Source organism: Penaeus vannamei, chromosome 22, assembly GCF_042767895.1.
Source record: "Penaeus vannamei isolate JL-2024 chromosome 22, ASM4276789v1, whole genome shotgun sequence".
NCBI lineage: Eukaryota > Metazoa > Arthropoda > Malacostraca > Decapoda > Penaeidae > Penaeus > Penaeus vannamei.
In genome coordinates, this window is record NC_091570.1 from 4465245 (window position 1) to 4477744 (window position 12500).

The following is a 12500-nucleotide window of genomic DNA, read 5'->3' on the forward strand; positions in this document are numbered from 1 at the left end:
AGGAGGAGGAGGAGGAGGAGGAGGAGGAGGAGGAGAAGAAGAAGAAGAAGTAGAAGAAGAAGAAGAAGGAGGTGGAAGAGGAGGAGGGGGAGAGGGAGGGGGGAGGGAGAGGAGGAGGAGGAGGAGGAGGAGGAGGAGGGGGGAGAGGAGGAGGAGGGAGAAGGAGGGGGAGGAGGAGGAGGGAGGAGGAGGAGGAGGAGGGAGGAGGAGGAGGAGGAGGAGGAGGAGGAGGAGAAGAAGGAGGGGGAGGGGGAGGAGGGGAGGAGGAGGGAGGAGGAGGAGGGAGGAGCAGCAGCAGTAAAAGCAGCAGGAGGAGGAGGAAGAAGACCAGGAAGGGATAGGATGATGATGAGGAGGAGGAGGAGAAAGAGGTAAAGGAGGTGAAAGAGGAGGAGGTGGAGGAGGAGGGGAGAAGGAAGAGGTGGAAGAGGAGGAGGAGGAGGGGAGAAGGAAGAGGAGGAGGAGAAGGAAGAAGAGTAAGAAGAGGTGAAGGAGGAAGAGGAATAATAATAATAAGAAGAAGAACGAGAAGATGAAGAAGAAGATGAAGAAGAAGGAAGAGGAAAAGGCAAGAGGCACATGAATCTTATTCATCCATCTATTTTTTTCTCTTGCAAAAAGGCTGCTCTTCCCAAAGGCCTTCTTTAAAATCCAACGTCTTTGAGATCACGCTTTACTTCCTTCCATCTCCCAGTCGAGAGCGAGTGGCGATTCTCCCTCTTTCACTTGCCCTCTTTCGCTCCTTTATCAGTTTTTTTTTCTCATTTTTGTTTATTGTATCTGGTTCTTTGTTTGATAATCTGATTGTCTGGATGGATGCTTCTCTATCTCTGTCTGTCTGTTTGTTTGTCTGTCTGTCTCTGTCTCTTTCTCTTTCTCTTTCTCTTTCTCTTTCTCTCTCTCCCCCCCCCCCCTATTCATGTCTACCATACCAAGTACATTAGCGAAGAGAATGTAAATACAAAACTAAACCCATTTCACTTAAAACAACAACAAAACACATCAGAAAAAATGGATAACACCATAATAAAAATATAACCTTAAACAAAAACACAAACCATAAACAAACAACCTAACAAACAAAACAAAACAAATGACTCACGAACATCAACTCACCTTACCCCCTCCCCCTTCCCCTTCCCCCAGACACCCCTCCCCACCCCCCTTCACCCCGCCCCTCTTTGATCTACGAACCTGTGACGTCACGACCACAACAAAGCCACCCCTCTCGCAACGCACAGGCAAACGTTTGCGTAAACGTTTGTGTTCCTTATGGCGACAATACCTCTTGCTGTCAGGGACTCTAGTATGCGGGACGATGACGCTATCCATTACCGGGGAAGGAGGAGGAAGAAGAGGAGGAAGAGGAGGAGGAGGAGGAGGAGGGGGAGAGGAAGGGGGAGAGGAAGGGGGAGAAGGAAGGGGAGGGGTAGGAGGAGGGGGAGGAGGGGAGGAGGAGGAGGAGGAGGAGGAGGAGGAGGAGGAGGATTGGAGGAGGAGGAAGGGAGGAGGGAGGAGGGAGGAGGAGGAGGAGGAGGAGGAGGAGGAGCAGGGGAAGGAGGGGACAACCAAAAGAAGTGGAAAAAGGAGACGAAGGAACAACCCCCCCCTCCCACCCCTCAAAAAAAAATAAATAAAAAAATAATAATAAATTAAACAAATAAATAATAATGATGATAAAACAAAATCGGACGACAACCAAAAGAAGTGGAAGAAGAAGGAACAAAGCCTCAGTGTGCATGCTTATGAGATTTACATGAGTCGCTCCCTCGCTCAAACAAGAGGAACGTCCCACAACATGCATTCCGAATGAGAGGGAAAAGAGGGAAGGGAAGAAAGAGAGAGAGGGAGGGAGGGAGGGAGGGAGGGAGGGAGGGAGGGAGGGAGGGAGGGAGGGAGGGAGAGGAGAGAGAGAGAGAGAGAGAGAGAGAGAGAGAGAGAGAGAGAGAGAGAGAGAGAGAGAGAGAGGGAGGGAGGGAGGGAGGGAGGGAGGGAGGGAGGGGGGGAGAAAGGGAGGGTGGGAGGGAGGGAGGGAGGGAGGGAGAGAGGGAGGGAGAGAGAGAGAGAGAGAGAGAGAGAGAGAGAGAGAGAGAGAGAGAGAGAGAGAGAGAGAGGGAGGGAGGGAGGGAGGGAGGGAGGGAGGGAGGAGGAGGAGGAGGGAGGAGGAGGAGGGGGAAGAGGGGGAGGAAGGAGGAGGAGGAGGAGGAGGAGGAGGAGGAGGAGGGAAAGATGGAGAGAGAAGGGAGGAAGAATGATTGGAAATGGTGGAACGAAATAGGAGAGAAAGATAGGGAAGGGAAGGAGAGAGGAAAAATGAAAGGACGAGGAGAGAAAGAGAGAGGAGGGCGGAAGAATAGTTGGTAAAGGAGGAAAGAGATAAGAGAAAAAAGAAGGAGGGGGGGAATCATAACTAAGAAGGAAGTAGAGAGAGAAGAGAGAAAGAAAGAAGGGCAAAAGAATAATCGAAAATGTAATAAAAGCAGAAAAGAGAAAGCGGGAAGAAAGAAGAAGAAGAAAGAAAAAAAGAGACTGATACAATAAAAACACAAAGAAAGCAAAGTAGAGAAACGGTAAACATGACAAATGGATAAATATATACAGAGATAGCAAGAGAACAAGAGATTAATAGTCCCATTACAGTAGCAATTGTAGCAATAACCGGAGTGGCAGTTGTGGCAGCAATAGGAATAGTAGGAACAGTTGTACTTGTTGGTGTTGTGGCAGTAATAACACATGTTGTTGTTGTGGTGGTGGTGGTTGTGTTGTTGTTGTTGTTGTTGTTGGTGGTGGTGGTGGTGGTGGTGATGGTTGTGGTGTTGGTGGTAGTGGCGGTGGTGTTGGTGGTGGTTGTATTGGTGGTTGTGATGGTGGTAGTGGTGTTGGTGGTGGTGGTTGTGGTGTTGGTGGTGGTGTTGGTTGTGGTGATGGTGGTGGTGGTTGTGGTGTTGGTGGTTGTGGTATTAGTGAAGGTGGTGGTTGTTGTTGTTGGTGGTGGTGGTGATGGTAATAGCAGCAGCAGCAGCAAAAGTAGTAGTAGTAGTAGTAACAGTAGTAATAGTAGTAGTAGTATTAATAGCAGTAGTACTAATAGCAGTAGTAGTACTAGTACTAGTACACCAGTAGCAGAGCACCTGTATAATAGTAGATTAGTGAAGTAGCAAGTGAAGTAGCAAGAACGCAGTAATAGCAGCAGGCGTATTAAGTACATCAAATTAACAAGACGGAACAGAAGGATAAGAAAACGAAAGAGAAGATAAACAAAAACAGACAAAAAAGATAATAGATAAACGAACAAGATCTGAACCCGACGGAGTGGAAAATTTCTGTAAACAATAAAACGTTCCAGAAAATGAAAACAAACAAACCTAAACAAAGGTATACGAAAAGAAAAGAAAAGAAGAAAAAAAAACGAAAGAAAGAAAAACAATATATATACATACATCAGACATTGAAACGTAAAAAAAACAAAACCGCTAAAAATGCAAAAAAAAGAAAAAAGAAAAAAGAAACAAAAACAATAAACAGAAAAAATACAAACAGACAAATAAAAAAGTGGCGGTTTTGTGGGAGGGAGCGTGTGGCGGTGTTGTGAGAAGGAGTGTGTGTGTTGTTGGAGTGAGCGTGGGGGTGTGGTGGTGGTGGTGTTGGAGGGAGCACAGGAGGGAGTGTGTGTGTGAGATTTTGATTTAATGGTTTTGTAAAGAAATGAAGAGAGAGAGAGAGAGCGAGCGAGAGAGAGAGAGAGAGAGAGACAGACAGAGAGACAGAGAGAAAGAGAGAGAGAGAGAGAGAGAGAGAGACAGAGACAGAGAAAGAGAGACAGACAGAGAAGAAACAGAGAAAGAAAAAGAGACAGAGATAGACTAAGAGCGTGTATACCAGTATAATGTATATATGTATGTATGTGCGCCCATATGTGTGCTTTGAATTCTTCGTATACGTGTGCACCTTAACATAGAGGTATTCGTTACTGTAAACGTACGTCCTATGTATGTACATCTGTATACCGGAGCTCTTCACTTAACACTAGGAAAGAGCCCTGTCTCACACAGCCTGAGGGATGTAGCACACGCATAAACACGGGCTGGGTTTTGAGGAAGGGGGAGGAGGAGGAGGAGGAGGAGGAGGAGGAGGAGGAGGAGGAGGAGGAGGAGGAGGAGGAGGAGGAGGAGGAGGAGGAGGAGGTGGTGGTGGTGGTGGAGGAGGAGGAGGAGGAGCAGCAGGAGGAAGAAGACCAGGAAGGGAGATGATGATGATGATGATGATGAGGAAGACAAGGAAGGAAAATGAGGAGGAGGGGGAGGAGGAGGAGGAGCAGAAGCAGCAGGAGGAGGAAGAAGAAGAAGACCAGGAAGGGAGATGATGACGATGAGGAGGAAGACCAGGAAGGAAAATGAGGAGTAGGGGAGGAGGAGGAGGAGCAGAAGCAGCAGGAGGAGGAGGAAGAAGAAGACCAGGAAGGGAGATGATGACGATGAGGAGGAAGACCAGGAAGGAAAATAAGGAGGAGGGGAGGAGGAGGAGGAGGAAGAAGAAGAAGAAGAAGAAGAAGAAGAAGACCAGGAAGGAAAATGAGTAAGAGGAGGAGGAGCAGCAGCAGGAAGGAAAAGGAGGAGATGGAGGAAGTGGAAGAGGAGGAGGAAACAGGAGAAAAAGAAGATCAAGAAGATGAAGAAGAAGGAAGAGGAAAAGGCAAGAGGCACATGAATCTTATTCCTCCATCTATTTTTTTTTCCTGCAAAAAGGCTGCTCTTCCCAAAGGCCTCCTTTAAAATCCAACGTCTTTGAGATCACGCTTTACTTCCTTCCATCTCCCAGTCGAGAGCGAGTGGCGATTCTCCCTCTTTCACTTGCCCTCTTTCGCTCCTTTATCAGTTTTTTTTTTCTTCTCATTTTTGTTTATTGTCTCTGGTTCTCTGTTTGATAACCTGACTGTCTGGATGGATGCTTCTCTATCTCTGTCTGTCTGGTCTGTCTGTCTCTGTCTCTGTCTCTGTCTCTGTCTCTGTCTCTGCCTCTGTCTCTTTCTTTCTTTCTTTCTTTCTCTCTCTCTCTCTCTCTCTCTCTCTCTCTCTCTCTCTCTCTCTCTCTCTCTCTCTCTCTCTCTCTCTCTCTCTCTCTCTCTCTCTCTCTCTCTCTCTCTCTCCCTATTCATGTCTACCATACCAAGTACAACAGGGAAGAGAATTTAAATACAAAACTAAACCCATTTCCACTTAAAACAACAAAACACATCAGAAAAAATGTATAACACCATAATAAAATATATAATTTTCAGCAAAAACACAAACAATAAACAAACAACATCCCAGCAAACAAACAAAACAAATGACTCATGAACATCAACCTCCCCTAACCCCCCTCTTTCCCTTCCCCCAGACACCCCCACCCCCTCCCCCCTCTTTCACCCCGCCCCTCTTTGATCTACGAACCTGTGACGTCACGACCACAACAAAGCCACCCCTCTCGCAACGCACAGGCAAACGTTTGCGTAAACGTTTGTGTTCCTTATGGCGACAATACCTCTTGCTGTCAGGGACTCTAGTATGCGGGAAGATGACGCTATCCATTACCGGCGAAGGAGGAAGAGGAGGAGAAGGAGGAAGAGGAGGAGGAGGGAGGAGGAGGGGGGGAGGTGGAGGAGGTGGAAGAGGAGGAGGAGGAGGATTGGAGGAGGAGGAGGAGGAGGTGGAGGAGGAGGAGGAGGAGGAGGAAGGGGGAGGGGGAGGGGGAGGAGGAGGGGGAGAGGGGGGGGGAGGAGGGGGAGGAGGAAGATGAGGAGGAGGAGGAGGGGACAACCAAAAGAAGTGGAAAAAGGAGACAAAGGAGACGAAGGAACAACCCCACCCTCCCACCCCCTCAAAAAAAAAAAAAAATAATTAATAATAATAAATAAATAAATAATAATAATGATAATAAAACAAAAGAGAGAGAGAGAGAGAGAGAGAGGGAAGAAGGAGGAGGAGGAGGAGGAGGAGGGAGGAGGGAGGCAGGGAGGGAGGGAGGGAGGGAGGGAGGGAGGGAGGGAGGGAGGGAGAGAGAGAGAGAGAGAGAGAAGGGAGGAAGAATGATTGGAAATGGTGGAAAGAAAGAGGAGAGAAAGAGAGGGAAGGGAAGGAGACAGGAAAAATGAAAGGACGAGCAGAGAAAGAGAGAGGAGGGCGGAAGAATGGGTGGCAAAGGAGGAAAGAGATAAGAGAAAAGAGAAAGGGGGGGGAATCATAACTAAGAAGGAAGTAGAGAGAGAAAGGAGAGAAAGGAAGAAGGACAAAAGAATAATCGAAAATGTAGTAAAGACAGAAAAGCGAAAGCGGGAAGAAGAAGAAGAAGGAAAAAAAGAGACTGATACAATAAAAACACAAAGAAAGCAAAGTAGAGAAAAGGTAAACATGACAAATGGATAAATATATACAGAGATAGCAAGAGAACAAGAGATTAATAGTCCCATTACAGTAGCAATTGTAGCAATAACCGGAGTGGCAGTTGTGGCAGCAATAGGAATAGTAGGAACAGTTGTACTTGTTGGTGTTGTAGCAGTAATAACACATGTTGTTGTGGTGGTGGTGGTGATGATGTTTGTGGTGTTGTTGTTGGTGGTGGTTATGGTTGTGGTTGTGGTGGTGATGGTGGTGGTGGTGGTTGTGGATATGGTGGTGGTGGTTGTGGTGGTGGTGGTGGTGGTTGTTGTGGTGGTTGTGGTTGTGGTTATGATGGTTGTGGTGTTGGTTGTGGTGGTGGTGATGGTTGTGGTGTTGGTGGTAGTGGCGGTGGTGCTGGTGGTGGTTGTGGTGGTGGTGGTGGTGATGGTGGTGTTAGTGGTTTTGGTGGTTGTGATGTTGGTTGTGGTTGTGGTTCTGGTGGTGGTGGTGATTGTGGTAGTGATGGTTATGGTGGTGATGGTGGTGGTGATGTTGGTTGTGGTGATGGTGGTTGTGGTTGTGGTGGTGGTAGTGGTGTTGGTGGTGGTTGTGGTGTTGTTGGTGGCTGTGGTGGTGATGGTGGTGGTGGTGTTGGTTGTGATGGTGGTTGTGGTTGTGGTGGTGGTAGTGGTGTTGGTGGTGGTTGTGGTGTTAGTGAAGGTGGTGGTTGTTGTTGTTGGTGGTGGTGATGGTAATAGCAGCAACAGCAGCAATAGTATTAGTAGTAGTAACAGTAGTAATAGTAGTGGTAGTAGTAGTAGTAATATCAGTAGTACTAATAGTACTAGTACACCAGTAGCAGAGCACCTGTATAATAGTAGATTAGTGAAGTAGCAAGAACGTAGTAGTAGCAGTAGGTGCAATAAATACACCAATTTAACAAGACGGAACAGAAGGATAAGAAAACGAAAGAGAAGAAGAAGAAGAAAAAAAAAAAAAAAAAAGATAATAGATAAACGAACAAGATCTGAACCCGACGGAGTGGAAAATTTCTGTAAACAATAAGACGCTCCAGAAAATGAAAACAAACAAACCTAAACAAAGGTATACGAAAAGAAAAGAAACGAAGAAAAAAAAACGAAAGAAAGAAAAACATTATATATACATACATCAGACGTTGAAACATAAGAAAACAAAACCGCTAAAAATACAAAAAAAGAAAAAAGAAACAAAAACAATAAACAGAAAAAAATACAAACAGACAAATAAAAAAGTAAAATACGAACCAGACAATATAAACAAAAAACAGACAAAGAAAACACACAAACCAGACCATAAAAACCCCGAAAAAATACGAACCAGACAACGAAAAAAAAAAAACGACAACCAAAACAAACACACGAACCAGACACAGAACACAAAAACACGAAGAGGGGAAAGAGAGAGAGGGGAAACACGGGGGGGGGGGGGGGGAAGGCGAGGGGAAAGTGTCGAACACGCTGCCGGCAATAGTTTGTACTAAATTGACATCTTACCGAAGCGAAAGACATTTAAGGAGGATATGCCACGAAAGATTCCGGTTGTAGGGTATGGGGAGGGAGGGAGGGAGGGAGGGAGGGAGGGAGGGAGGGAGGGGATGGGATGGGAGAAGGAGGGGAGGGAGCGAGGAGGGGATGGGAAAAAGAGAGGGAGGGAAGGGGGATGGGAAAAGGAGAGGGAGAGGGAGGGAGGGAGGGAAGAGGGAATGGGAGAAGGAAAGGGAGGGAGGGAGGAAGAGATGGGAAAGGGAGAGGGAGGGAAGGAGGGAAGGGGATGGGAAAGGGAGAGGGAAGGGGGAGGGAGGGAGGAGGGGAAAGGGAGAGAGGGAGAGGGAGGGGGAACGAGGGGAAAGGGAGAGGGAGGAAGGGTGGAAGGGGAGGAAGGAGGAACAAGGGAAAAGGAGAGAGAGAGAGAGAGAGAGAGAGAGAGAAAGAGAAAGAGAAAGAGAGAGAAAATGACCTCAAAGAGAAAGAGAAAGAGAAAGAGAAAGAAAGAGAAAGAGAGAGAATGAGAATGAAAGAGAGAGAGAGGAAAGGGAAGGAAAGGGACGACGAGGAGAAAAGAAGAGGAGTGGGTAGGGAAGAGGGAGACGGAGCGAAGGGAGTAGAGGCTGGAGCAGGTAAGGGAGAAGGTAGATAGAGATTGGTAGACATCATTGATTAAAATAAGTGAGAAAGGGGAGGAGAGGGGAGAAGGGTGGGGAGTAGGGAGAGGGGAGAGGAGTGGGGGGTGAGGAGCAGGGAGAGGGAGAGATACCCGGAAAGGGGGAAGGAATATGGAGTAAGGAGAGGGAGAGGAGTGGGGAGTGAGGAGTGGGGAGAGGGGTGGAGAGTAGGGAGAGGAGTGAGGTGGGGAGAGGGGTGGGGAGCAGGGAGAGGGAGAGATACCCGGAAAGGGGGAAGGAATATGGAGTAAGGAGAGGAGAGAGGAGTGGGGAGTGAGGAGTATGGAGTAAGGAGAGGGAGAGGGGTGGGGAGTAGGGAGAGGAGTGAGGTGGGGGTGAGGAGTGGGGAGCAGGAGAGGGGAGAGATACCCGGAAACGGTAGAGATACTGGGAAAGGGAAAAGGGGAAAGGGGATTGGGGAGAGGGGAGAGGGAGAGGAGAGGGGGAGAAGGGAGTCGAGGTGATTGATAAGAACCTCAGAGAAGCGAGGGAGAGAGGGAGAGAGGGAGAGAGGGAGAAGGATACATACATATAGATATATATGTTGGGGGAAGGGAGATGGGGAAGAGGAGAGGGAGGAAGAGAGGGACAGGAGGGAGAAAATGAGACAGAGAAAAAGAGAAAGAGAGTGATAGAGAGAAAGAAAGAGAAAAAGAGAGAAAGAAAGAGAGTGAAAGAGTGAAAAAAGAGACAAAGAGAGTGAAAGAGAGAAAAAAGAGAGAGAAAGAGAGTGGAAGAGAAAGAAAGAGAGATAAATACACACAGAAGAGCAAATGGGTAAACCGACATAGACAGACGGACAGACAGAAAGATAAATATTCAGAAATAGAAGCAGCATGAAAAGAAGAGAATCAGAGAGCCAGAAAACGAGAGACAGCGAAAGGTAAATAACGTGAATACCCAAGCGGAATATAGATTGAAAAGAGACAAAAAGAAGAAGAAGAAAGGAAAAAAAAAGACTCCTTCTCCTCCTTTTCTCTCCCTCCATCTCCCCCCCCCCCCATGTCTCTCCACTTCCCTCCCTCCCTTTCAATGTCTTTCTCCTTCTCCCCCTTCCCTCCTCCCTCAGTGTCCCTTGCTTCATATCTCCTCTTCTCTCGTTTACCTCCCTTCCCCTCGCGCCTTCTTCCCCCTGTCTCTCCTCTCCTTTACCTCTTCCTTTCCCTTGCGGCTTTTTCTTATTCTCCCCACCCTCGCTTACTGATTCCAATGCTCTCGTCTTTTCCCTTTCCCTGCCTATCTTCCCTCTCCTCCCCCATCCCATTCCTTCCTTCCCTTCCCCTCCCCTCCCCTTCCCCTGCCCATCTTACCTCTCCTCCCCCCCCTTCCCTTTACCTGCCCACCTTCCCTCTCCTCCCTATTCTTCTCCCTCCCCATTCCTCTCCCTCCCATCTTCCCCATTCTCCTCCCTCCCCATTCCTCTCCTCCCTTCCCTCCTCCCCATTCCCTTCCCCTCCCCTCCTCCCCCCATTCCCTTCCCCTTCCCCTACCCATCTTTCCTCTCCCCTCCCCTCCCCCTCCTCCCCCACTTGTCTTCCTCTCTTGCCTTCCGTAAAGAGCCGGTGAGTTTCTATTGACAGAGCGCGGTCAATGACTACCAGCGGAGGACCCGGTGAGAGGGGCAACCACCGCGCAGTGACCCGGGACCCACAGGGCACGAGGTTCTGCGAGGTTCAAATGGGGTTCTGCGAGGTTCAAATGGGTTCTGTGAGGTTCAAATGGGTTTCTGCGAGGTTCAAGTGGGGTTCTGTTAGGTTCTAATGGGTTTCTGTGAGGTTCAAATGGGTTTCTGTGAGGTTCAAATGGGGTTCTGTGAGGTTCAAATGGGTTCTGCGAGGTTCAAATGGGGTTCTGTGAGGTTCAAATGGGTTCTGTGAGGTTCAACTGGGTTTCTGCGAGGTTCAAATGGGGTTCTGCGAGGTTCAAATGGGTTTTTGTGAGGTTCAAATGGGTTCTGCGAGGTTCAATCGGGTTCTGTGAGGTTCAAATGGGTTCTGCGAGGTTCAAATGGGTTTCTGTGAGGTTCAAATGGGGTTCTGCGAGGTTCAAATGGGGTTCTGCGAGGTTCAAATGGGTTCTGCGAGGTTCAAATGGGTTCTGCGAGGTTCAAATGGGTTCTGCGAGGTTCAAATGGGTTTCTGCGAGGTTCAAATGGGTTCTACGAGGTTCAAATGGGTTCCGTGAGGTTAAATCGGGTTTCTGTGAGGTTCGTCCGGGTTCTGTGAGGTTGAGGTTCAAATGGGTTCTACGAGGTTCAAATTGGTTCTGCGAGGTTCACTCGGGTTTCTGTGAGGTTCAAATGGGTTTCTGTGAGGTTCAAATAGGTTCCGTGAGGTTCAAATGGGTTCTGCGAGGTTCAAATGGGTTCTGCGAGGTTCAAATGGGTTCTGTGAGGTTCAAATGGGTTCTACGAGGTTCAAATGGGTTCCGTGAGGTTCAATCGGGTTTTTGTGAGGTTCGTCCGGGTTCTGTGAGGTTCAAATGGGTTCTGCGAGGTTCAACAGGGTTCTGTGAGGTTCACCAGGGTTCTGTGAGGTTCACCCGCGTTCGGTGATGTTCACCCGGATTCGGTGAGGTTCTAATACATTCAGTCTGGCTCAACTGGGTCTCACACCAGGGGGGCGTAGACGGCGGGAAAAGAACTGGGCGCTTACGCATACACCCACACACACAAAGGCATACACAAACATACAAACCCATAAATGCACATAAACACGCGTGCACACACATACACATCAATAAATCATGTATATCTGAATGAATGAATGAACCGATACATACGGATGAAACATACATACGCGCGTACATAATCATTTACTTTACATACACCGCTATAAATGCACATATATTTGCCTCAGGGGAGAACGTGCCTCTCCCCCCCCCCTCTCCCCCTCCCACCTCACACCCCAGCAACCACAATTACGCTAAAAGCATATTGCAAAACAACAAACAAGCGTGCGAATGAATTTCACGATCATTTTTTAACCTAACTCCTCTCATCTTTCTCTCTCTCTCTCTTTCTTTCTCTCTCCTTATCTTTCATTATCTCTCTCTCCCTTCTCTTTCATCATTCTCTCTTTCTCTCATTATTTCTCTTTTCAGTCTCTTTCTCTTTTTCAGTCTCCCTCTCTCTTTTCAATCTTCTCATTCTTTATTTATTTCTCTCTCTTTTCATCCGATACTCTCATTCTCTTTCTCTTTTCAGTCTCTTTCTCTCTTTCCCACTCTTTCTTTCTTTCTTTCTCTCTCATCCACCCTCTCTCATTCCCACCATCTCTTTATTTATTTATTTCTCTCTCTCTCTCTCCAATCCTCTCTCCCCCTTCATCCTCCCTCTCTCATTCCCACCTTCTCTCTCTCTCTCTTTCTCCCTGCAGGAACCCAAGCATCCTGCAAGCACAAGTTGATCTCCAAGAACCTCGTGGATTTGCTGTCACTTGTCCGCCATGCATCAACTGCTTTGCAACTTCCGCGTGCAAGTTGCTCTTCAATTACGGGCCGCCCCTGAGGAACCTCCTGGGGGAGAGGTGGGAGGGGGGGGGGAAGGAGGAATGGGGGGGAAGGAGGAAGTAGGGGAGGCTGGGGGAAGGAGAAAGGGGGGTTAAAAGGAGGAAGGGGAAGGCTGGGGAAAGGAGGAATAGGGGGATCTGGGGAAAGGAAATGGTGTGAAGGGAAGAAGGAGATGGAGGATGGGAAGGGAAAGAAGGAAGGGGGGGTGAGGAAAGGAGAAAGAGGGGGGAGGCTGGGGAAAAGAGGAAGGGGTGTGAAGGGAGGAAGGAGAGAGAATATGGGAAGGGGAAAGGAGGAATGGGGGGGGGAAAGGAGGAAGAGGGGGAGGTTGGGGAATGGAGGAGGGGGGAACGGGAAGGGAGTGGGCCAGGGGAAAGGAGGAACGGGGGAGTGGGGGCTGGGGAAAGGAAGGGGGTAAAAAGAGGAAG

At 48.3% G+C, this 12500-nt stretch overlaps 1 protein-coding gene across 1 annotated transcript in view; it reads left to right on the forward strand.

Moving 5' to 3' along the window:
• Nucleotides 1-10323, forward strand: part of LOC138865872 (myosin-M heavy chain-like) — a gene marked incomplete at its 5' end in the record, with an annotated part of 54042 nt that extends 43719 nt beyond the window's left edge. The window contains 2 exons of the mRNA XM_070137221.1: nucleotides 6454-6574; nucleotides 10143-10323. Coding sequence (XP_069993322.1) covers nucleotides 6454-6574; nucleotides 10143-10323 — 302 coding nt within the window. The remainder of the gene's footprint in view (nucleotides 1-6453; nucleotides 6575-10142) is intronic.
• Between the last annotated feature and the right edge of the window lie 2177 nt (nucleotides 10324-12500).